The sequence below is a fragment of the Halichoerus grypus genome, chromosome 4, assembly GCF_964656455.1.
Source record: "Halichoerus grypus chromosome 4, mHalGry1.hap1.1, whole genome shotgun sequence".
Lineage (NCBI taxonomy): Eukaryota > Metazoa > Chordata > Mammalia > Carnivora > Phocidae > Halichoerus > Halichoerus grypus.
The window spans coordinates 121,789,983-121,816,845 of NC_135715.1; the positions used below are offsets into that span (position 1 = coordinate 121,789,983).

At 36.7% G+C, this 26,863-nt stretch overlaps 1 protein-coding gene across 5 annotated transcripts in view; it reads right to left on the bottom strand.

Annotated features, from left to right (window-relative positions):
* Positions 1-18,651: 18,651 nt before the first annotated feature.
* ACVR1C (activin A receptor type 1C) overlaps positions 18,652-26,863 on the bottom strand; it is a 79,345-nt gene continuing 71,133 nt past the window's right edge. For all 5 annotated transcript variants that reach the window (XM_078070821.1, XM_078070818.1, XM_078070819.1 and 2 more), the window contains one exon: positions 18,652-26,107. In XM_078070821.1, the coding sequence (XP_077926947.1) occupies positions 25,982-26,107 (126 nt within the window). In that variant the 3' untranslated portion in view covers positions 18,652-25,981. The remainder of the gene's footprint in view (positions 26,108-26,863) is intronic.

Here is a 26,863-nt window from a genome sequence, read left to right on the forward strand (position 1 = left end):
TTATCAAAAAACTCATGCGAAGAAAGCCTTTTAATAGGAAGGATAGTGTTTGGACTGAATGATTGTGTCCTCCCCAAATGCATATATTGAAGCTTTAACATCAGTGTGATGATATTAGAAGGCAGGGCCTTTGGGAGGTAATTCAGTTTAGATTAAGTCATGAGGGTGGAGGCCCCATGCTGGGATTAATGCCCTTATAAGAAGAGAAAGGGAAACCAGAGCTTCCAGCAAGAAGACAGCTATCTGCAAACCAGGAAAGGGGTCCTCATCAGACACTGAATCTACTAGCACCTTAATGTTGGACTTCCCAGCATCCAGAACTGTGCAAAATAAAGTCTTGTTTTTAAGCTACTCACTCTACGGTATTTTGTCATAGCAACCCAAATTAAGACAGAAAGATTCATCAAACTTATGTGCTAGTGAGAACTCAAGTCAGTTAAAAACTGATGTACAGGGGTGCCTGGGTGGCTCAGTCATTAAGCATCAGCCTTCAGCTCAGGTCATGATCCCAGGGTCCTGGGATGGAGCCCTGCATTGGGCTCCCTGCTCCGCGGGAAGCCTGCTTCTCCCTCTCCCACTCCCCCTGCTTGTGTTCCCTCTCTCACTGTGTCTCTCTCTGTCAAATAAATAAGTAAAATCTTAAAAAAAAAAAAAAACTGATGTACATTGGAAAGGTGTGTAGAAGACAAGTGGTAGAATCTTTAAATTTCAGACTAAAGGTAGTTGTATTCCTGAGAGCAACTGGAATAAATTAACAGTTGTTGAACATAGGAACAACATGTGTGATATACTCTTTTAGGAATATTAATCCAGCAAAAGCATTCTTGGGAAGACAGGAGACTAGCTGGAGACACCATTTAATGGATAATTACCAACCCAGCAAGTGAAAATTTGGATTAGGTAGTAATGAGAATAGAAAGGAAGGGACAGATATGAAAAGAATCATGGTGCACTAGCTTTGGATGGGTCTTAGAAATCCATAATTTTCAAATCTCTCCAGAAAATTCTGAAACACAGTCATCCATGGGAACTAGAATACGTATTGGCCCCCTAAAGTGACATTAATTGAGACATGAGCCCTGGATGGGGAAATTAGTGGTCAAAGGGGACCAGATTGAGACTAAAGAAAATGGAAAGTTACCATAATAAAATTGTGCGTTTAATTATTTTAAGACAGAGCACTTAAACAAAATAAAAATTCAAAGTATTAAATCCAAAGGAAATGCAATGAAATTAACGACTTTATATTGACTGGAAATGGAGCCAGAGATTTGGATGGGACTGTTGAATATTGTTTAGGCCAAAATATTGCCGTATCTTGATTAAATCATTATGCCTTTTTAGTTTTGGGGGGGGTTTGTTTTTTGTATTTTGGGGATACTATCAGTGAATAAAAATATGTGTGATATGATACAAGCTCTATCTACTCCTATTCCCTTTCTTCATTTCCCTCATTATCTTGAGCTGTAAAAGCCTCTCTTGCATATTTCCTAAGGAGTAAACAAAATGCCTGTTCAAAAGACCTTCCAGTTATACACTTCAGTTTCTGTAATTTCTACCTCATGAGCCTCTACAGCTCAGCATAGAGAAATGCTTTTGTCAAACAAAATGGAGTAAAGTCACCCTGCCATAGTCAAAGGAAAAACATAATTACCCTTTTCTTTCTCTTTTTTTCCTTCTTTCTTTCTTTCTTTTTCTTTCTTTCTTTTTCTTTTTCTTTCTTTCTTTCTTTCTTTCTTTCTTTCTTTCTTTCTTTCTTTTCTTTGAGTGTCTCATAGGATTCAAATAATTACTAATAGTGAATATATTTCTAAGAATATAAAATTTGGCTAATCCAGTAAGTAAATACACAAGCAGACAATGGCATTAAATGAGAGCTACATAATAAAGCACTTGCTATGTCAAGGCGATCAATAAATAGTAGCCTCCTCCCTTACCCAACTCCATCCACTATTTGTGGAGGATAAGAAGTAGAAAAAAAATTGTCACAATTTAAAAATAAAGTCATTTGTGCTTTGCTGCCAATCTCAGTTCTCTCCCCAGGCAACAATTCATTTCTTTTGGGCCTGTTGGGATATGGAGTGTTTTCCAAAAGGGGTGCAGAGAGGTTACAAAGTAGCTTTCAGGAGTATTCTTTGCTTATTGTGGGTGGAAAGAGAGAGTAGGCAAAGAACTCTGGGAACAAAATTGTCTCTCCCACTACTTCTAACAATTAAAGATTCATAGTAGTTAATGAGCTGTTCTTTTAAAGTGCAAAGTTCTCATGGGGTTAAGCCTCATTTGCACCTGAATGTCATTAAACAAATAATCGATTATAGCTAAAATTCAAGGCAGAAATTTTGTGATAAGGGAAGGAGATATGAAGAACATTTTTGAGGAGCAGGGGAAGTGGCAGACTCCTGATAACTAGAGGCTCTGAGGGCAGTGAGTATCTGAAATTAGGGGAAGAGATGGCAGGTGGCATCAGGATTCCAAAAGAAAAAGAGGTAATAGCCAAGTTCAATGTTGACATTTTGATCAGAAGTCAGAGAGCAATGGATGTGTGCCACCCATATTCCAGCATGATTTTCAGATGACTACATTCAGACATCTAGACTTGTAATAATAGCTTCTCTTATTTCCTTACAAAAATTGTAATCCCTACAACAATTTTGCAAGACAGATATTATATCGTCATTTCTCAACTCAGGAAACTTGCACACAGAGAAGTTATATAGCTTTCTCGAGGCACACCAAAGCTCGTAAATACAAGGGCAGAATTTGACAATAAATTTTCCTGACTGCAAAGTGTGCCTTGTTTTCAAGGAAGGCCTGTACACTTGGCAGGTTACAAATCTCATCTTCTTTCTACTGGGCTCAATCTTCTCAGGCTAGAGTTTAATGGACTTTTTAGTTCAGCTCAATGTCTTTCTGGTCAATCTCTGCCTTCTCACAGGAGTGGGTCAAAGAGTGGAAAAAACTCAAACTGTGGACTCAGGCACCCTAGAATCCACAGCTCAGCTCTCCCACTTACATGCTATGTGGCTGTTAGTGTATCTCTTCATCTGTAGAATAGTTGATCATATCCAGCTTACAGTACTCTTAGTGTTCATTTGAGTTATCTATTGCTATATAACAATCACCTCATAATCTAGTGGCTTAAAATTTTGATATTTACTTGGCCCATAATTCAGTAAGCTGATCGAAGTCTGATAGGGATAACTCATCTCTGCTTCACTCAGTGTCAGCTAAGACAGCTTGAAGGCTAAGAGCAGAATCATGTAAAGGCTCAGTTACTCACATGTCTGGCAATTGATTCTGGATACTGTCTGATACCTTAGCTGGTGCTATCAGCCAGAACATCTACACACAGCCTCTCCCTGTGACTTGGCCTTCCTCATAGCATGGGATTCCAAAGGTCAGCATTCCAAGAGAAAGACGTTAGATGGAAGCTCTATTTCTTCTCATGCTCTGGCCTCAGGAGCCACACAGCATCACTTTTGCAGCATTTTATTCTCTGATGTAGTCACCGAGGTCTACTCAAGTTTCAGGGGATAGGATATGCATCCCATTAATGGGTGAACGGCAACATCCTGGAAGAGCATTTGGGACCAGAAATATTGTGGAGGCAGTTTTTGGAAACTAAAATCTGCCACAATCCACTTTTGGCCACACCGATAAGCTCACTTTCTTTGCCATAATCCCTCTCAAGTTCATCAGGCTTGGGCTTGAGATCCAGGATCTTGTATCTAAATGAGATGAAGTTCTTTGGGTGTGGTTCCTTGGGTTTAGGCTTGAGTGCCATTCCTCTTAATCTACAGATGTGTGAACTAAAAAGATAATTCCTCCATTCCACACACACTTGACATCCAATAATGATGTGATAGATGGAAGAAAACCATTAAATGTATGCACATCTAAAATAGGGAAAATAGGGGCGCCTGGGTGGCTCAGTTGGTTAAGCGGCTGCCTTCGGCTCAGGTCATGATCCTGGAGTCCCTGGATCGAGTCCCGCGTTGGGCTCCCTGCTTGGCAGGGAGTCTGCTTCTCCCTCTGACCCTCCCCCCTTTCATGTGCTCTCTCTCTCTCTCTCATTCTTTCTGTCTCAAATAAATAAATAAAATCTTTAAAAAATAAAATAAAATAAAATAGGGAAAATAGCTGGAACACGGCTGTCACTGGTTCATTCCAAAATATAACCAGAAATGGTTACCAGTTCCTTGACCAGAGCTCAGTCTTACCACCTAAGAGGTCTCCAGGGCTCTTTGCTCTGTCCTCGGGCTCTTTCAACCCACTACCTTATCTTTTCTATTCCATAAAATGTAAATCATCTTTGCAGTTGAGTGATTTTCTTAATCTGCCTCCTGCCCACATATTTTGGGGGATACAAACGCCTCTTAATTTTGTACTATCATTTTTAGTACAAGAAGACAAAATTCCTTTAAACAATTTGTGGGTTTCTTATGAATCACTTTATAACCCACCCCATTATACAAAAGTAATATGTCCAAATCTAATTGAGATAAGCCTTTTTTTCTAACTTGGGCTCCCTTTAAAGATATCTACCTGAAGATTCTTAGAAGCCCGATTGTTTTATGGAAGGAGTCTATAAGGCACCCCTTAAGATCCTTAGAGGTACTTTTGTCTATTTGAAGTGGTCTATAAGGCACTATCTTAAAATTTTATGAGGCTTTAACAAATGGTTTTATATTTAGACCATGTTTTCCTGACAGCACCCTGGATTTGATCTCTGCTCAGAAGCCACATCTTAATTTTAGTATCATTTGCCATCTGGAGAGGCTGGGAATGAGAAACAGTTTTCTTTTCCAACCCAGCAAGTCCTGGAGACTTTATATATAACAGTTCTTTCTTTAGCTCATCTCTCTTCCTTACATTTTACTACAGGCAGTTAGAAACAGACAGGTGGCAAAGCATTCTCAACCCTCTTTCTGCAAATCTTCTTAGCTAGAAAATAGGTATGTTTCTTATTTTCCACCTTACTGCAGGGGACATTGTTGCTAAACTTTCTATCACTATATAAAAAGAGTCCCCTTTTCTCCAGCTTCCAATGCCACTTTCCTCTCTTTCTTTTAAGTCCTTACCAACAGCCTTTCCAGGTCCATGAGGCTTCCTCTACTGGTCTCCTTGACCCCTTTAGGATTTTACTAACACTTTTAAAGATGATTCCCATTTCTGCCTGCCTCCTAGTCCTAAAGCTGCTACTACATATATTAAGTTTAATTTTCGTCCCACTTTACTGCCCAGAATTGAAATGTGTTCCAACTATCTACTGCTGCCTATAAAAGCACCGTAAAACTTAATGGCCTAAAAGACTGATATTTATTTTGCTCAAAAATCTGCAATTTGAGGAAGACTCTGTGGGTTGTTCATCTCTGCTCAACTCAGCCTTAGTAGGGGCATCTCAAAGACTGAGGACTGAATTAACATTTCACCTCTGCTCCATGATGCGTAGCTTACGGACGACTCTCAGACTGGATTCTAGAATCATCTGCGGGCTTCTTACTTCCCGTGTCTGGTGGTTGATACTGGCTGTTAGCTGCCTTCCTGGGGCTGTTGGCCAGAACACCTACGCATGATCTTTCCATGTGTCCTAAGCTTCCACCATGTGACTGAATTCCAAGAGTGAACATTTTGAGAAAAATAGTGAGCCAGAAAGAATATGTGTTGCCTTTCATAACTTAGCCTCAAATGTCAGGTATGTCACTTCTGCTGCTGTCTTTTCATTGAGATAGTTACATAGACCCTAAGTTCAAGTGGCAGAAAAATAGATTCCATAGATGGGACAATGACAAGTTTCTGGAAGGGCATGTGAGACCAAAAAATATCCCACTAGTTTTGGAAAATACAGTCTGCCTCAAAAGAGTCAAAATAATTTACATTAAAAAATAGATGTGCAACTCATGTCAGTTCCCTGTCTCAAGCAAAATACACTTTTCTCTTCTATCTTCACTCAAAATATGGCCTTAACATGGGATATATTCATGATTTTTAAAGATAACTTGGATTGAATGTAAAATCTGTTTAGTATGCATCTGTGTACATATATCTTTTAATATGGAGAGAACCCATTAGAGTCTTAAAATATCAATGACCAGGAAAAACGTGAATAAAAACATTGCTATGGTCTGCATCATAGAGTACACTATTTTAATAAAATATTTTTGGAAAAGGAACCTATCTCCTGTAGTGCTGAAGGCCAATTCTACAGATGTTTCCTATGGAGAAATTAGCAGAAGGAGAAAGGAGCATTGATAAAACAAAAATTAAATTTTATATCATTTTATAATCCAATCAATTTGCATTGTATATTCTTAAGAAAACACATACTGTCTCTTTGTTCCATCTTGCCCCTAAATAAGCTCTCACAACTGAAAACAAAATCAATTTGCAGTAATTCAGCATTCCTATTTCATTAGAGCGGCCACAAAAGAAGGTATGATAGTTCCAAAAGTCACTGGAAACTGGGTCAACCTGCTCCTAGAGTTATTTTTTTCTCAGATTTCAATAAACAACCTCTGGTTTCAGGAATCTAGCCTCAAAAGACTCTCAATTTATGTGGATCATGATTCACAGGTGACCAAACCATGCAAAAGAAAAACTAATTAATCAAAACTCTTTTCCTCCTCTATACCAATTCTCACCACTGTAATTCCCAATATCTACTCCTTCTTGAGTAACAAAGAGTAGGAAATGAAAGAATACACACAACCAGAAATAAGAAGAGAAAAAGTGGAAGTAATAAAGGGGAGCCTCAGTGTCACATTAAGAACCATGTCGGGCACGTGCCACTCCAACCCCCATCATTACAGTGACAAATGATAACTGTCAGAAATAAGGTAGAAGTCTCAAAAGTATATATAATTACCTACATTCATTTAGGATAATAATCAATGGTTTTGTTCTAGAGTTTTGTAAAAATTGCAAATTTGTAGAGAACTAACACTACAGATCCAAGTAATATAGGTACCACACAAAATATTATGTTCAAGCTATGTCTGTGATGAAATTGAACATTGCAGGTACAATTCTGGACATGTTTGCACTGCATACAAGTATCCCATCCCTCTAAAGTTAATATCATTCACTATCTCCCATCATCTGTTTACACCAACACCTCAGTATGAACAAATGATCATGAAGCTCTTGTGATCTTTCTCTCATTCCTTGTCCCCCAGTCACTCTTCATATTACAAACACATTTGAATGAATTGAACATATCCAAAATCTTACATTACATTACATTGAACTTGACCTAATTTAGTTTTAAATAAACCGAGTCTGTAGAATAGATAAGCTTTTGGATAAATAATTGGAAAAACAAATATAATACATTAAAAACTTTAAAAATAGGGGCTCCTGGGTGGCTCGGTCATTAAGCATCTGCCTTCGGCTCAGGTCATGATCCCAGGGTCCTGGGATCGAGCCCCGCATCGGGCTCCCTGCTCCGCGGGAAGCCTGGTTCTCCCTCTCCCACTCCTGCTGCTTGTGTTCCCTCTCTCGCTATGCCTCTCTCTGTCAAATAAATAAATAAAAATCCTAAAAAAAAATCTTTAGAAATAAAGAGATGTCTGCTTCCATCCATAACAGACTATCTTGTACTGTAATTGTCCTCCTGCCATAAACAGTTAAAAATCTCAAATAGAGGGAGGAGTTAAGATGGCAGAGTAGTAGAGGGACCCTGGGCTGGCCTCATCCCTCAAACACAGCTATATCAACACCAAATCATTTTGAACAGTGAGGAAGTCGATCAGAGGATTAAGAAAACAATCTGCACAACTGGAGGGATAGAATGTGACAGATGCGGGGTTCAGAGCTGTGAATTGGGGGAGAGAAAAGCCACAGAGCCATAAAGGGGAGGGAGCCCTTTTTACAGACAGAAGCCAGAGAGTAAGGGAGAGAGCAGGAGAGAGAGTGGAGTGGTGAGGGGATCCCCTGGGTCCCACTGGGAGAGATCTCTCCCCCTCCTGGAGTACATTTGGAAGAGGGTATTTTGCCTCTTCAAGGACAAAGGACTCACGGGGAGCCACTGAGCCCCTGTTCAGAAGCAGGGGACAGAGGTGCCCACAGAGGGCAGGTGACCTGGTTGCAGCTTCTGGCTGTGAGTCACAATAGACTCCAGCCACCATGCACCCCAACCATGTGACTGCTTTTCTGGGACGAAACAGTGCCACACTATGAGGCTCTCCTCTGGGGGAGGGGAGTGGGTCCGTGCCTTACCCGGCCCTTGAAGATTTGGAGTTTTGAATCCTCGCCACCCGCCAGAGATAAAACACAGGAGAACTATAGCACTGGCATGCCAACAACCTACACACAGATATGTTGAGGGCAGGAATCTGACAAAAGCCTGGGACACAGGATGGGAGATTTTTCACTTTTCTGTGAGGGCCTCCTGAGCAGCAGCAGCTGTGCGTTCTCCTCCCTGGGGATGAGAGGGCAGCGTGAGGCCATATTCCACCCTCCCCGCCCAGCAACATGGTTAGAATTCAGAGAGCCTCCAGTGGAGGCTGGAGTCACTTATACCAAACCCAACGCCCCTCTGCTCTGCAAGAGAATCTTTACTAGGCCAGTCCAGCCAGCTTCTCCCTCAGAAGACCTACACAGCCGCCCCCAACATGTACCAGGTCTGCTAATGATACAGTGCTCCACTGAAGCGTCAGCTTCAGTTCTGGTGGAAATAGGACCAGGCTTGCTTGCTTACTTGCTTGCTTGCTTTCTTTCTTTCTTTCTTTTTTTAATTTTTATTTTCTTTTCATTTCTTCTTTTTTTTTCTTTCTTTTTTTCCCTTGGTATCAGATTTATAGTTTCATAGGGTTTTTTTTTGTTCATTTGTTGGCTTGTTTCCTTTTCTCCTCTTTTGGATCAGATTTTTTTTTTCCTTCTTTTTCTTTTTTTTTTTTTCTTCTTTCTTTCTTAGTCTTTGGAATCAGGCTTAGATTTTTGTTTGTCTGTTTATTTGCTTTTTGTTCCTTTTCCTTTTCTCTTTTCTTGGATCAGGGCATGTTTTGTTTTGTTTTGTTTTTAATCAGGCTTACCAAACAAATCAAAGCACATCTAGTTAAGGTCCAAACACTCTGCAGGGACTGACCTATGGGAAAAAGCAGCCAAAGCACAACAGCAGAGGGCGCACAGCATACAGCAGAAACATTTCTTGAAGCACAAGGCCCTGGACAGTGTAGGACCCCTTGTTAATATAGCATTACTCTCAGAAGCAGGAAACATAACATGTTTTCTTGATATGCAAAAGACAAAAACCTAGAGAAAATGACAAGATAGAGGAATTCTTCCCAAAAGAAAAATCAAGAAGAAATCACAGCCAGGGATTTGTTCAAAACAGATATAAGCAACATATCTGAACAAGAATTTAAAACAACAGACATAAGTATACTAGCTGGGCTTGAAAGAACCATAGAAGACACCAGAGAAACCCTGGCTGCAGAGATAAAAGACCTAAAAACTAATCAGACAAAATAAAAAATGTTATGACTGAGATGCAAAACTGACTGGATGTAATCACGACGAGGATGGAGGAAGCAGAAGATTGAATAGGTGATATAGAAGATAAAAATATGGAAAATAATGAAACTGAAAAGAAGAGGGGGGAAAAAGCTATTAAATCAGGAATATAGACTTAGGGAACTCAGTGATTCCACAAAGTGCAATAATATCTGTATCATAGGAGTCCCAGAAGAAGAAGAGTGGGAAAAGGGGGCAGAAGGTTTATTTGAACAAATTATAGCTGAGAAGTTACCTAATCTGGGGAAGGAAACAGGCATTTAAGTCCAAGAGGCACAGAGAACTCTCCTCAAAATCAACAAAACAGGTCAACACCAAGACATCATAGTGACACTTGCAGAATACAAAGATAAAGAGAGAATTCTGACAGCGGCTAAGGACAAAAGGTCCTTAACCTACAGGGCAGACATATAAGGTTAGAAGCAGACCTGTCCACAAAAACTTGGCAGACCAGAAAGCAGTGACATGATATACTCAACATGCTAAATGAGAAAAATATGCAGCCAAGAATACTTTATCCAACAAGGCTGTCATTCAGAATAGAAGGAAAGATAAAGAGTTTCCAAGACAAGGAAAAACTAAAGGAGTTCATGAACACTAAACCCCAGCCCTGCAAGAAATACTAAAGGAGACCCTTTGAGTGGGAAAGAGAGACCAAAAGCAACAAAGACTAGAAAGGAACAGAAACAATCTACAAGACTAGTGACTTTCCAGGTAACACACTGGCACTAAGCTCATATCTATCAATAATTATTCTGAATGTAAATGGACTCAATACTCCAATCAAAAGACAAAAATCAGAATGGATAAAAAAAAAAAAAACCAAGACTCAATATGCTGCTTACAAGAGACTCATTTTAGACCCAAAGACATCGCTAGATTGGAAGTGAGGAGGTGGAAAACCATCTATTATGCTAATGGACAACAAAAGAAAGATGGAGTAGCCATATTTATATCAGACAAACTAGATTTTAAACTAAAGACTGTAATAAGAGATGGAGGAGAGCACTATATCATAATAAAGGGGTCTGTCCAACAAAAAGATGTAGCAATTGTAAATATTTATGCCCCTAACTTGGGAGGACCCAAATATATAAATCATTTGATAACAAACCTAAAGAAACTCATTGATAATAATGCAATAATAGTAAGGGACCTTAACACCCCACTCACAGCAATGGATAGATCATCTAAGCGGAAGATCAACAAGGAAACAATGGCTTTGAATGACAAACAGGTCCAGATGGACTTAACAGATATATTCAGAGCATTTCATCCTAAAACAGCAGAATACATATTCTTTTCAGGTGCACATGGAACGTTCTCCAGAATAGATCACATATTGGGTAACAAATCAGACCTCAACCAGTACAAAAAGATGGAGATCATACCATGCATATTTTCAGACAACAGTGTTATGAAACTTGAAGTCAAGCACAAGAAAAAATTTGAAAAGACCACAAATACATGGAGGCTAAAGAACATCTTACTAAAAGATGAATGGGTTAACTAGGAAATTAAAGAAGAAATTAAGGGCACCTGGGTGGCTCAGTTGGTTAAGCGACTTCCTTCGGCTCAGGTCATGATCCTGGAGTCCTGGGATGGAGTCCCACATCAGGCTTCCAGCTCAGCAGGGAGCCTGCTTCTCCCTCTGACCCTCTCCCTGCTCTCTCTCTCTCTCAAATAAATAAATAAAAATAAATAAATAAATAAATAAATAAATAAATAAGAAAGAAATCAAAAAACACATAGAAACAAATGAAAATGAAAACACGATCGTCCATAAATTTTGGGATGCAGCAAAGGTGGTCCTAATAGGGAAGTACATAACAATACAGGGCCTTCCTCAAGAAGCAAGAAAAGTGTCAAATATACAACCTAACCTTACACTTAAAGGAGCTGGAAAAAGAACAGCAAATAAAGCTTAAAACCAGCAGAAGAAGAGAAATAATAAAGATTAGAGTAGAAATCAATGATATGGAAATAATAATAAAAAAAAACAGTAGAACAGAGCAATGAAACTAGGATCTGGTTCTTTGAAAGAATTAACAAAATTGATAAAGCCCTAGCCAGACTTATCAAAAAGAACAGAGAAAGATCCCAAATAAGTAAAATCACGAATGAAAGAGGAGAGAGCACAACCAACACCACAGAAATACAATTATAAGAGACTATTATGAACAATTATATGCCAACAAACTTGGGAATCTGGAAGAAAGAGATAAGTTCCTAGAAACATATAAACTACCAAAACTGAAACAGGAAGAAATAGAAAATCTGAAAAGACCCATCACCAGCAAAGAAATTGAATCAGTATTCAAAAATCTCCCAACAAACAAAAGTCCAGGGCTGGATGGCTTCCCAGAGGAATTCTACCAAACATTTAAAGAAGAATTAATACCTATTTTTCTGAAACTGCTCCAAAAAATAGAAATGGAAGAAAAACTTCCAAACTCATTCTATGATGGCTGCATTACCTTGATCCCCAAACCAGACAAAAATCCCACTAAAAAGGAAGATTACAGACCAATATCCCTGATGAACATGGATGCAAAAATTCTGAACAAGATACTAGCTAATCAAATTTAACAGTACATTGAAAGGATTATTCACTATGATCAAGTGGGATTTATTCCTGGGCTTCAGGGGTGGTTTGATATCCACAAATCAATCAACGTGATACACCACATAAATAAAAGAAAGGATAAGAACCATATGATCCTCTCAATAGATGCAGAAAAAGCATTTGACAAAATACAGCATCTTTTCTTGATAAAAGCCCTCAAGAAAGTAGGGATAGAAGGAACATACCTCAACATCATAAAAGCCATATACGAAAGACCCACAGCTAATATCATCCTTAATGGGGAAAAACTGAGAGCTTTTCCCCTAAGGTCAAGAACACAACAGGGATGTCCACTCTCACCACTGTTGTTCAACATATTACTGGAAATCCTAGTCTCAACAATCAGACAACAAAAAGAAATAAAAGGCATCCAAATCCGCAAGGAAGAAGTCAAACTTTCATTATTTGTAGATGACATAATACTCTATGTAGAAAACTTGAAAGACCACCAAAAATTGCTAGAACTGATACATGAATTCAGCAAAGTCACAGGATATGAAATCAATATACAGAATTCTGTTCCATTTCTATACACCAATAATTAAGCAGCAGAAAGAAAAATCAAGGAATTGATCCCATTTACAATTGCTCCAAAAACCATAAGATACCTAGGAATAAACCTAACCAAAGAGATAAAAGATCTATATGCTTAAAACTATAGAACACTTATAAATGAAATTGAAAAAGACACAAAGAAATGCAAAATCATTCCATGCTCATGGATTGGAAGAAGAAACATTGTTAAAAAGTCTATACTACCCAGAGCAACCTACACATCCAGTGTAATCCTGATCAAAATAACACAGCATTTTTTGCAGAACTAGAACAAACAATCCTCACTAGCCCTAGGATTAGGCTACTCTAGACCTAACCCTAACGAATGTTAAAACAACAAGACTAGAAAGAATAAAACTATTCTAAATCAAACTTCAAATCTCCAGGGAAAAAATGACAATAAAATCCAGACATTCAATAATGCAACTATACGATGTCCAGCATCTGATAAAAAAATACTAGACATGCAAGTAAGGAAAATATGATCCAAAACAAGAGAAAAGGCAATTCATACAAACAGGCCTAGAGAAAGACAAAGACTTTATAACAGTATTATAGGACTTAGGGACTAAAAGTACACACGAAAATAATGAGAAGAGATATGATATAAAAAAGATCTAAATGATACTTCTAGAGGTGAAAAATATAATATTTGAAATGAAAATTTCACCAGGAGGGTGTACCTGGAGATTGAAAAATGCAAAGGAAAGTAGTAATGAACTTGAAGTCACAAACAATCAAAATAAATCAAGTTGAAGCACAGAGAGAAAGAAAGCAGCAGGAAAACAACAAATAGAAACTCAGTTACCAACAGAGCAATGCCAAGATATCTAGTATACATGTATTTGAAGCTCTCTGTAAAAGAAAAGACAGTTCATGGGGTAGAAAACTTCTGAAGAAATTGTGGGAATCAGAAATTTTCCAGATTCAATGAAAATTGTACACATGTAGATCCAAGAAAATCACTGAAACAAAAGTGGAATAAAAATAAAGAACTACACCAAGGCCCATCATAATCTGATTGCCAAAGACCTGTGAAAAGAGAAAATCTTAGGACAGCAGAAAAAGGCCACAACACAGAGAGGAAGACAAGAATTAGTGGTGACCTTCTTATCAGAAACAATGCAAACAGGGAGATAACAAAATAATGACTTTAAAGCATTGACAAAAAAGACTCACAAACAAAAAAAAAAAACCTTAATTTAGAATTCTACGTCCAGTGAAAATATTCTTCAACAATAAAATGTATTCGCAGATTAACAAAAGCTGAGGAAATTTGGTGCTGTATAAGAAATGTTAAAGGAAAATCTTCTGACTAAAGAACATAATATCAGGTTAAAACTCAAATCTGGGGGCACCTGGGTGGCTCAGTCGGTTAAGCAGCTGACTCTTGGTTTCTGCTCAGGTCATGACCTCAGGATGGTGAGATCAAGCCCCGTGTCCAGTTCTGTGCTCAGTGGGGAGTCTGCTTGTCCCTCTCCCTCCCTCTGGGCCCCTCCACCCCCTCAAAATAAATACATAAAATCTTAAAAAACAAAAATTAAATTTTTAAATTTAATTTATTTAAAATATAACTCAGTTTATAGAAAAAATTAATTCAATATATAGTGAAATTACAACATATAAAAGTAAATTGCACAACAACAAAAACACAAAGGACAAGAGGGAGAAAATGAAAAAGTGTTTTGTAAAATTCTTACATTATACATAACATGATATGACAATATTAAAGATAGATTATGATAAATTAATGATGCCCTAAGCTACATAATGTCATTTGTGAGCATAGAGAAGGCAGATAGAAGAGTAATGAGAGCAAAAGTTTCACTGCGGTGGATGGAGGAAGTGAATGGGCAGAAAGGAGATGGGGACAGAAAATGGTTCCCTATGTCTACAAAAGTTTGTTTCAGGAGAGAAAGAAGAAATAAAGAAATAGCAAAGTCTGTGTCTCTGGATGTCATCTTCCTACCTGACTGTAAATTGGGGGTATTTACTAAGTACTTTGTAGCAAATGGATTCTCAGCAAGAAGTTCATGATATCACCCATGTATTTCTGAGAAAGGAAAAGCTGACTTAGAGAAAAGTGCATTTCATGAACTAGTTTCCGTATTATATAAAAGCAAAGATCTTGATTGCGGTATAGAATTGAAATGTGTTTTGCAGTCTTGCTTTCGCTCTGTGTAGAAAACTCGGCTCGATTTCCCTGTTCTGGTTCACTTATATCTCTGTGTCACCTTGTGTTTTACTATTTAAAAAAAATAAAAAAAGGCAAACTCAGCAGTTCCTTTTTCTTAAACTGCTTCAGTAACCAGCAGTTGCCACATTAAAAGCTATAGCTGGAAGATTATAATGCTTCCTAGCAGGTAACTACTTTTGAACCAATTCTCCTTTCAGGGATGTAGTGAGGTCAAATCAAACTGCCAAGGAAGGACAGGCTATGAGAGAGAAGAAAGCTGGTTGACATTCAAAGGGCAGACGTGCATTATGTTTGGAATGTTTTGTGTAAATGTTAAACAGTGCCCACATTTAACCACCTGCCTCTTGTTTAGAAGAGTTCAAATGAACAATTTCAAGCACAATTGAGTAACACTCAAAAGAAAATCAAGCATAATTTCCTAAGTTGCTGAAGCAAGGTTTCTTCTATGAAATCACCATTAGTATTTCTAAAGCCAACTTGATTATATTTGAAATGGACTGCACACAGTTCAGTGGCACCTGGAAATTTTTCATGCGGAGATGGAATTACGAGGAAGATCTTTTTAAATGACCTGTTTCTGTGTGTGTGTGTGTGTGTGTGTGTGTGTGTTATAAAATTCATATTTGCAATAAAATTAAATTCATAAGGATGAAATCTTTCATAATCTTTCATTTCTTTTTTATCTTCCTTGTGAATATAGTCTACTTTTAAGACACACGAAAGAGTAGAAAAAAGCTCCATATAAAGACACCTACATCTCCCCAACTATACAGCTCATCTTAAGATTCTTCACCTGTCTGCTATCTCTAAATATCCTTCAATTAGGGAGGAAGGGTAATGGAGGAATCTTCAGGTCTCTTTGCTATATCTCCTAAGAAGGTAACATTTTAAATCCCTTTATTAAATACAGGCACACCTTTGTTTTATTGTGCTTCACTTTATTGCACTTCACAGATATTGTGCTTTTTACAAATTGAAGGTTTGATGGCAACTCTGTGTTAAGTGAGTCTATCGGTGCCAGTTTCCTGACAGCATTTGCTCATTTTGTGCTTCTGTGATGCATTTTGATAATTCTTGCAATATTTGAGAGTTTTTCATTATTATTATATGTGTTATGGTGATCTGCGGTCATAAACTAGGACTTGCTGAAAGCTCAGATGATGGTTAGCATTTTTTAGCAACAAAGTATTTTTAAATTAAGATATTTACATTGTTTTTTTTTTTAGACATAATACTATTGCACACTCAAGAGATTCCAGTATAGTGTAAACATAACTTTTATATGTACTAGGAAACCAAAAAATTCCTTTGACTCACTTTATTATGGTATCTGCTCTATTGCAGTGGTCTGAAATCGAACCCACAGTATCTTCAAGGTATGCCTGTCCCAATGTCCCATTATCATTGCTGCTTTAAAACCTTCAGTCTCCCTCAAAGGCAGAATCAAGTTTAAATGCTGTATTCTAAACCTTATAAAAACCCTCCATTCTGGGGCACCTGGGTGGCTCAGATGGTTAAGCATCTGCCTTCTGCTCAGGTCATGATCTCCAGGTCCTGGGATCGAGCCCCATGTCGGACTCCCAGCTCAGCCAGGAGTCTGCTTCTCCCTCTCGTCTGCCTCTCCTCCGCTTGTGCTTTCTCTGTCTCTCTCCCTCTCAAATGAATAAATAAAATCTTTAAAAAAAAAACCCTCCATTCTACTCCTGTAGGTTATTCAGTGCCTTGAGCATTCCTGCCTTTGTTTCAGACATTTTTTCCTACCAGGGACTTCTCTGTCTGTTCCACTTAACAAAAATCTTTCCCATCCTATAGTATCAACTCCTTAATTTTCTTGAATATTCCAACTTAACTCATACTTCATTTCTATGTCTTTGCTATCATTTAATGTCTGTACCCACACTCAGCCTTAATAACTTTCTTCCTTATGACATCTCTTCTGTTACTAGCTTCTAAGGTAAGATAGGCTATTTGTGTGCATGCCTTGTGTTCCTTAAATTATCTTCTGAAATGCAGGAGTGTGTTGTTTTCTTAGTAGCACCTACAATAACTGCAATGATACCATGCACTTTGCAGCAACGTTTGATAAAGATTTGTCCACTAACACTTGAGAGGGAAAGAATTTGAACCTATTTTAACTATAGGAGTGATTGATGCTAATTACAATTTTATTACACATAGCATTAACAAAAACAAAAAAATTTCTCTATAGAAAAGTTTTTCTCATTAAATAGATTTTAAAGAAACTATTCAAAGCTCAAATACTCTCTTTAACCACAACATATGATCAAAGTTATAGAGCATTTCCTTAAAATCGCACCTGCAGAACACCCCATGAAACAGCCTGGATTTAGTTATCCCCCAATCTCAAGGAATCTATCCTAAGGGAATAAAAGTTGACTATCCACTTTTAAGTTCACTCATTAAGTAAATTATTTCATCATTGTGGATGTTCATCAACTTTTGCACACATTAGTGTTAAAAAATAAAAATACTGAGAGGTTATTACAAAGTTACAACTGAAAAAACCCACTACTACCAGGCCTGCTGAATCAAAAGTAATTGTCTTATTTCAGGCATGGGTTTCACAATCCAGATTGACAGAAGATAAATATTTTGCTTTTCTGTACAACTCCAAGAAGAAGGTAATCATGAAGCCAAATGAGAACCTGACTTAATGATTGTTGGGGAAGAATATTTGAGTGTGATTCTGGTTAGTATCTACTTAATGCAATGAGGACACATGAATACAATTGCCCTCAACATGAAAAAAATGAAGTAAAGAAAATGAAGAATCCATACCAAAAATAAAACCAATGCAGTATTTTGCCTCTCTACGCTAAGGCCCAGAAAACACCCAACTTTGTAGGGTTGAAAGTATAATCCACACAACCTAATTTTCTCATCATTGTCATTCTACAACAGCCACTATGAATTTGGATAAACTATTTTTGATTGGGTTTATTACAGACATGGGGGAAGGAATGGGTGGGTAATGAGTGCCACAGAGTACTTCTCACAGTGCACAATATATAATTCTTTGTGTTTTAAAATTACATCTTCAAACTTCAGTGCAAAGATCCCTAATATTAGTGCTCAAGGTATATGATATAATATAATGCCAGTTAATGTAAAGTACTATAAAGAAAAATAAAACAGGCTAAGCGGACAGTGAATGATAAAGGGTGCTACTCTAGAAAGCGTGGCAAAAAAGGCTCATTTTGTGTGATGATATTCTGACAGAGACCTACACCATACAACTATCTGCAGGAAGGATAGTCCTGGCAGAGGGAATAGAACAAATCCCCTGGGACAAGCAGCTGTATTGCAAGTTCAAGGAATAGCAAGGAGCAGAAAACTAGAGAGCAGTTGGGGCTGGAGGTGGGGGGGATACCAGAAATCAAGGCAAAGAAGTTGCCAGTCCCATATCCTGAAGGTGCTTAGAGACCACATGAATGTTCAGGATTTTATCTAAATGTGAAGGAAGGTATGTTTGGCTTGAGAGCAAGCTACCCAAAAGTCTTTTAATAAATGTTTAAATAAGTACAAGGCATGGTTACTCTACAGGAAAAATAGGGCAAAGACTATTGTGCTAAGTTTCACATAGAGAAATGGCTATTGAAGAAGCAAGTGCTTCTTCCAGAAAGGAAGGAAGAAAAAGTCCAGTACCCATTGGAGGCAACATTTGAATTTCCATAACCCCTCCATTTACTACATTCAAATATAAAGACAATTTTAAAGTAACAGAACAAAGAAACCAAAATACGACACATTTTCTTTTTATTTAAAATAGAGCTCTATATGCTTCACAAAAACAAGTGCAAGGAGTGACTGATTTATTAACTTTGCCACTTTACAAAACAATACATTTTCAGAAATGCATACATAAAAATATAACATTTAGGCAGATAAGTATTTACATTGGAGGCAGCTAAAAGTTATGCAATAATATTTAAAAAGCTTTAAAATAAATACTTTTATGACTTGCTGTTGGTAGTTAAACATTTTGGTATGAAGGCTATCACTGAGTTCTCACTAAATTCTAAAATACTATTATTTCTAAAGAAAATAAGTATATGTATTACTACAAAAAGCGTATTTCTATAGACTAGAAGTTAATGAAACATCTGAATATCATTCTTTTCTCTTTGGAATTTGGAATTCTCTTCAGCTTCAACAATTAAAATTGTAACTACTAAAATTGCCATCTGCATTTTTTATACAATTTATTGCCCAATTCTCATTTTAAAACCTAATTTATTTCTTCATATTCCTTATATACATTCATTTGGGCCTGTTTGTTGAAGGGTAATATCTTTTTACATACCTATGAATATCAACCAGCTTACAATAAGTCTTTACAACAGTGATTCTTTTTACAGTAGTTCAAGAGTTCAAGGCATGTTTTGCAATGTCAAAATGCAATGGTTTTGACATTTGTAATATGTTCTTAGGTATAAGAAAAGTCACACTACCAAAAGAAAAGTATAATTAGTATTAGTACTTTGAAAGTCAATCCAAAATTCTTTTTTTTTTTAGATATGAATCTAATTTTCTGTATTTAGGACATTTTAAAACCTGAAATACAGATTAAGTTAGAATAATTTTCTCCAGTCTAGGTTCAGAAGTGTACAAGATCTTGACACTAGTCATTGTGGAAACAAACTAAAATTTAATATTTTGGGCCGAACACACCTTATATAAATAGGAAAAAAGAGTTGGATTATTGGAAAATAGTTAATTACTTGTATTAACCTATTGAAGGAAATGGAGATACTGATAAATCTCATTTTATACCTGCATTAGTTAGACAGAATTTAGGCATGTAGTTAGCTCTTTATAGGCAAAGTCAATGAACAGGTTTGCACAAGGAAAGAAAACTCAACAGAGGTATTAAATGAGGGCCCATGTGTCTTGCTGCAGATTATCTGGGTTGAAAAATTAAATCAACAGAATAAACACACAATCTCTTTTGCTCTCTTGGAAATGCTAGGATGAAAATCTACAGAATTTTTTCCCTAGGTTCTCTAGTCAATTTGCAGATGTCAAGAAGCATTTTGAAAATTTAATTCTCATTTTCTGAGGTTGTATAAGAAGGGTGCTTTTTCTGAAGATAAACATCATGTAAAATGCTTTTCTGAAAAATATAAAAATATTGAGTTGAGGAGCCAATTGCAGGTTAGAGTTCAGCTCCTATCTGCCCCTCAGGGGAAAGTACTATTGCAGAGTACCACATACCAAGCTGGATCTGGTGACACTCAGTAGAATGCCAATTTCCGAATACATTCAGATTCTTAGTGGTTCTGTTAACATTCAGGTTCATGTAGCCCCTGATACAAATCTTGCAGTTAAAACTGTTAGATCTGCAGAGAAAATTTTCTTGTATAATAATGGGGACCAGTGGTAAGAAAATATAGTCCTATCTGAATATATTAAAAACTAGGATGAGACAGTGTGCATGTTCTCCCAAATGTTGTGTTAATCTACAACTGAATTAAGAAAGTACCCTGGAAGTTCCTAATCGAGGGAGTTTAAAATGGGGATGATTACTTAATTTTGATACAATCTTATGTTACAAACCATATGCCATAACAGCTTAGTTTTAAAAGACGACCAAAGCAAAATAAAGCGATTGTATGAAACAGCAGAAATAAATTTAGCAATCACATTAGGAGACAAAAATTTTACATTCTCTGTCCAAGTCATCATCTCTGAAGTGGAATTTAGCATTAAGGCAAAAGTAGACATTTCTTATATGTTAGCTAAATGCTAGAATGTAACTAGACTAGTTGTCTTTTTAAAATGTAAAAGAAAATCTTCTCTGCCATTAACAAATCCTCTCTTCATTGTGCCAAATGAAAAATCACTGGAAAAGGCACAAGATGAAACCTCTCACACGTGGGTATGGCAAATTAAAATCTTGCCAGGAAGTTCACTGTGGAGCAATCTGAACATGGGCTAGAAGACTAGAAGAACAGGAATTACAGAGTGATTGGAACTGATGACGATATCCGGCAAAGATGTCTTTTTTTTTTTTTTTTTAATGTGTGGAAAGAAAATGAATGCAGAAGACAAACTAATGAGAAACTGAAAAGAGAGAAGACAATATGCTACTAGCCATGGTCTGAGATTCAGTGACCAATCATCTCTCGCTTCCATTCCCAGGCATAAAAAGAACAATCCTTACTGAAAGGGGACGAGAAGAGGCATGAAGTGTCCCATCATTACTTGTGACCTGCGCAAAGAAATTCTACATTCTTACAATTCCTCAGTTCTATTCAGCACTTCAGTGGTTGCCTACCTAGCTTGACAACTATTTTACAACTTTTTCCTGGCCTGTTTTAGTTCTTCTCACGGACCCCACCATGAGTGAGCAAATTATTTCAGCAGAAAAAAAAAAAGAGAGAGAGAAGTGAGATTTGATCAACACCATTAAATGATGCATTCTATCAGTGTACATTCAAGGTAGGTTTAGATGCATGCTAATTATTTTTTAATTAGCAAATGTTGACTATGGTAGGGCCCTGTGGTGGGTGTCACCATTGGGTTTCCCTATCAGTTCTGCTAATAACAAGCAGTCACCTAATCTTTGATCCTTGGTTTTGCCATCTATAAAATATGGGAATTAAATTATAAAACCTCTTACATTCTTTACAATTTCCAAAAGTCTGGTTTTTGTTTTTGTCTGTGACACATCTAAAATAACTTAGACCACCAAGGGATTCTCTTTCATTAGAAGGCTAAATATTAGAATGATTAAGCCAAATGATATCTAGTTGCTTTTTAAAATTAGGGACTAAATATAATTTTGGAAGACAGTAGGGAATATTTTAAAAGGAGGTGAGAAAGACAATGAAACCTAAAAGCAAGCTAGAGAGAAAAAAGAGTGTCAAATATTGGAAAAATTGCATTGACACACTTTGAAAAACTGCCTATTATGGAAATTCTACTTAATAGTAACATTTTTAACAAAACTTTTGTATTCCAACCAACATATTTTCTTCTGTATAAAAGAGGCCATCAGAAGCGAAGGGATGACTGTCTTCACTAAATAGTGCATAAAGTCCCGTTAGGTATCGCCTTATGGAGGGAGCTAATACAGAACAGCGTCACACACAGTAGGAGCAGGTTTCACAAAAGAAAAGATATTTAGAATATCTTCGAAAACCATACTGACACCATTTTAAGATGAATTCTTAAATATTTCAAAGTAACCTAAAATGCTGTATTTGTAAATTTACTTAAAGGGATGCGTATTGAAGAAATCAACCGCCATCAACTTGATTCACTTGTTACTGTTACTTTCTCAATTTCCTGATGGGAAATAAAATCCCATGTCCATACTTTAAATAAACTTATTGAAACAAAAAACATCTCCAGGGTGCCTGGGTGGTTAAGCATCTGCCTTCTGCCCAGGCCATGATCTCAAGGTCCTGGGATCCAGCCCCGCACTGAGCTCCCTGCTCAGCAGGGAGTCTGCTTCTCGCTCTCCCTCTGCCTCTCCCCTCCACTCGTGCCCTCTGTCTCTCTCTCATAAACAAAATCTTTAAAAAAAACTCCATATATATTTTAAATAAATAATCAGAAAGTATTCCCTGCTAAGCAATTTTAAGTTGAACTTCATATAACAGCAAATGGGGGCTCCCTGCTTTCAGGTGATTTGCTCAGTAGGTTCCCTGGTATTTTTGCGTAAACTCTAAGACAGCCCTGAGTTTTCTCTGCCCCAGTAAGTCACATGGTGGCAAAATTCCAGCACAGCAGTAGTTTTGTTTAATAATTCTACTAAAGTAGAAGTATTAAGAATAATAAATTCTTATGGAACTTGTAACCTCATGAATCTATTGCAGATCTTCATTTTAAAATAAAAGCTGATTTTGAAGTCTTCAGACACTGCAACCAGGTTACTATTTTCATACAATCATGAAAATTTAAAATGCAAAGTTAATTGAAAGTATAAAGATGAAAAGCAAGTGCTATGCCTAAAATAGTGCACGACACAGTCATGTTTCACTTAACTTTCAAGTCAGAACATAAATTAAGAATTCTAGATGTGACATGCCAAATATTTTAGACAGAGAAGAAAGCACACAACAGAATTCTACCAATTACACCCTTGAACATGTAGCTTAAAGGCAACAAGTTCATGCTGTAATACTGACAACAAATAATGTTTCTCTTATTTTAAAAAGTGATGTTGCATAGAAACCCCATCACCACTTTATACAGTACTGACATTTCATAAATAGCAATTTCCCAAGCTTTATATTATACCCAAAGTCAAAATATTTGAAAGGAGCAAAGAACACTGACACATTGAGCCTAAGAATATTTTTTGCTTACAACACAATTCAAAAGAAATAAATATTACACGATGACACTCCATCGAAAACAAATAATATGAAGTTTAACAGTATAGGTATATACAATAAATTTGTTTTATGCTCTAAACTTTATCCTGTTCTTGTGAGCATTTTCTATTTATAATCATGTTCGGAGTTAAGAAAAAATGAGAACTTTTAACTTTTTTATCGTTTTTGTTGACCTACCTCTTTCTTTAAAAAGTGTGTTTGGTAATTAAGATATAAGACTTGTCAGTTAGAAGTTACAGTAAACTAACAAGAAAACAAGAAAAACATCTCAAAATGTATAGATTTCTCTAGAGTAAAAGTTGAACCAATAAAACTATGGAGTTCTATTTGGACACACCCAAATAAATTACAAAACATAGTGTCGAGGAAAATGGAGATGTTAAAACATTCTTTCAAAACTTAAATAAGTATATTCACCCAACATTAGTGAATAAAACAGGAAATATTATTCTTATTTATTTGAACAGCCATTTAACTATAGTACAACAACAGTAAATAAATAATTTCATTCTCATATATTCAAAAACAATCTACAAGAAATCAAGGTAACAAGCATAAGCAAGATTACCCCTTCACGTAAGCTCTTTTTAAAATCCTTTCACATATGCATTTTAAAAAACTGCTTATATAATTTAGATTGTCTGCAATAGCCTAATAAAGATACCTTCTAAATGTTTTGCAAATTGAAAGTAACTTCCAGAACCCACTGTCATACGGAACTCAAGACTCCCTACTTTGTCAATTTATTTCCTTCCCCCTAACCGACACCTACATCCTGGTCCCCATTTCCAAATTAATCTTTAAAATCTCTGAGGGCAGAACCTATCCATCTTTTCTCTATTGGCCCCAATATTGTGGCAATGAAGATATGGGGTCCCCTATCTTATTTAATGAATGGATGACTGCATTAGTAAGAGTACCACAACTGTCAGATATTTGCCTTTGATATCTCATCCCAGTCAAATGAAGATGGGTTCAGTAACATATTTCCATAGCGAAATGAACTATAGTCACTACATTGTGATCTGCATGAAAATACATAGATATATCCTTTCAAACACTGTTACCCAAGTTATGCTTTGTAGAACACTGAAATGTGGGATAGTAAAAAGGTTTCCTCTCCTCTTAATAAAAGGGTTCCATGGTCAAATAACTTGGGAAATCTAATTCAAAGAAACTCAACATTTCTTTACTGCTAGATTCCTCAAAGCACATGATATGCTAATGTGCACTATCACTTTCTAAGAATCTATCAAAGAATGCTTTTGGTCTTGGAACATCTCACCAGAAGAATGTTCTAAGGAACAGAGCTTAGGAAACAGTGTTTTAGAACAACAAAAGATACCATGTTAAATCTCCTTTACCCAAACAAAATTACAGATTTGAAAGAAAGATGCAATGTTCCATGTATTATTCAGAATTCATCATCTCTGTCTCCACAGGAAGTAGAATAAAGGCAAGAGTACCATGAGACTTCTTTTGCATCTACTTGCTCATTTTGAAAGGGTTGGGAAATAGCTATTTACAGTTACTGAAGAGTTCTCTTATTTTTTCTCAAAATATCTTCTACTTCCTCCTCCCTCTGGTTCTAAGTGTGTATGTACAAAAGTAGTGGGGACCTCTGAAATAAATCTTAAAGACCCCTTCTAACAATGGATCTTTATGCCTCTTTAATCTCTGGAAGTATTCAGAAAACATTAATATTTCTCTAACAAATAGGCAGACTATGAAATTTCTATGAGGAAAATGTCAAGGGATATTGTCCTCAGAATTCATGCAGGTCCATTATGATTGTGCAGAATGACCCAATCGGTCTTCTGTCTGACTAAACCACGAATACCATCATGAAAGCTGTTGTTTCTGCATAAGGAGAAAAGTACTATATGGGAATTAACAGGAAAGTAGGAAACTAGCTAAGTCTACAGTGTGGGTTATCACAAGATTTGGACCTAGAGCCAGCTCCACCACTAGGTATGTGACTTGCGGGATTTCTCAATGTTTCAAGCTGTTGGATGTCTCCTTTGTAAATGAGAGGAAGTAACAATGGAGGTGGCTTTCATACAGCTTCAGGGGTTGCTGTGGTGGTGGATTATGAAGAACAGGACAGCAGGAAGAGGGGAGGCCAAGTCAGTGGCTACTCGGACCTCACTTCCATCTTCCAACTGAGAGGTTCCCCTTTTAAGTGTTTTAGACACTAAAGTTCAGGGCAATATGTATCTTTTTCAAAGATCCTTCTTAACTTAAAAAAAAAAAAAAAAGAAAACCGCAGATTATATCATCTAAAGTTCTGCTGAGATATAACGTTCTCTAGTTCACATTTTTTAATGAAGGTGTTTTCATCTCAGGAAAAAAATGCTTTTACATTTCTTTTTCTTCATTCATGTGCTCTTGATTCAAGTAAAATAAAACCTTAATGACTTGTATTAGTTTTATATAGCTTATTTTACATTTTTGTAATATCTTTCTTATTAAATAAAAAGATGAATTGATGTGGTGCTTTTCAAAATAAAATTAAAGACAACACAGAGATGGGATGAAGTCAATTCCTGCCTGTGCTTGACTTCAGAGTTATTTTTTCCATGCTGCATTTGAGCTCTTAAATACTGTACTGCATTATCTTTGAGGTAGAACGACAACCAAAAAAAGGTAAAAACATTCACATAAAGAGGGAAAATGAGAAAAAAAAAAGCTGTGAGAGATTTCTTTTTAACACGATTATCATCATTAGGCTTTGCAGTCTTCTTTGACACAAAGTTGAGAGATAGTCTTCTTAATACGAAGGGCCGTTAGGCGGGCTGCCCCATTGGCATACCAACACTCCCGCATTATTCTCCCCATGACTCGGAGTGCCTTTAAGAGAGAAAAACATTAAACACTTTAGCTAGTCACACAAACACAGTCCAAGAGAAGCATAACCACAAACCCAGGAATTGATGCTAAGCTCTGGTGAAGAAACAGTAAACTTAAAACTGTATCGGAAGATCAGGACCAAACTTCTTTAAAAATCCAGTCAACACACACACACACACACACACACACACACCTTATGGAGACTAACTTTTAATTGAAAATTCAATCCACTGATTTCTGGGAATATGGTAGAGTAGCTATCTTTTAAAATCTTCTGAGAAGGGACATGAAAGACAAAAAGGGATATGGGATGAGTTGCGAATTGCTTGATCTGGATGGTAAGTACATATGTGCACACTTTTTTTGTTATTCATCAAGCTGTATATTAAGATTTGTGCATTTTAACATTTAAATTATGCCATAATAAAATAATGATCTAGGTGTAAATATCAAAACTTCTGAATTAAAAAAACAGTATAAATGAACTGCTCAAGAAATAAGATAAATACTCAGAGGGGAAGACAATGAGAATGCAGGAATCCAGAGAGATATAAGAAATCACTGAAGCAAGTGGCCACTCTGGTGACATCAGCTGATCTCATAGTCTAGAATTTCAGAAGTGATGAACCACATGTAAAAGATAGAAAATGCAGCCAAAGCACCCAGAGGTATCAAGTCAAGATGTTTCCAAAGTCCTGACTATAAGGATGAATCAGTCTTAGAAGGAATTTTGTAAAGAAAATTATCTAAATCTTG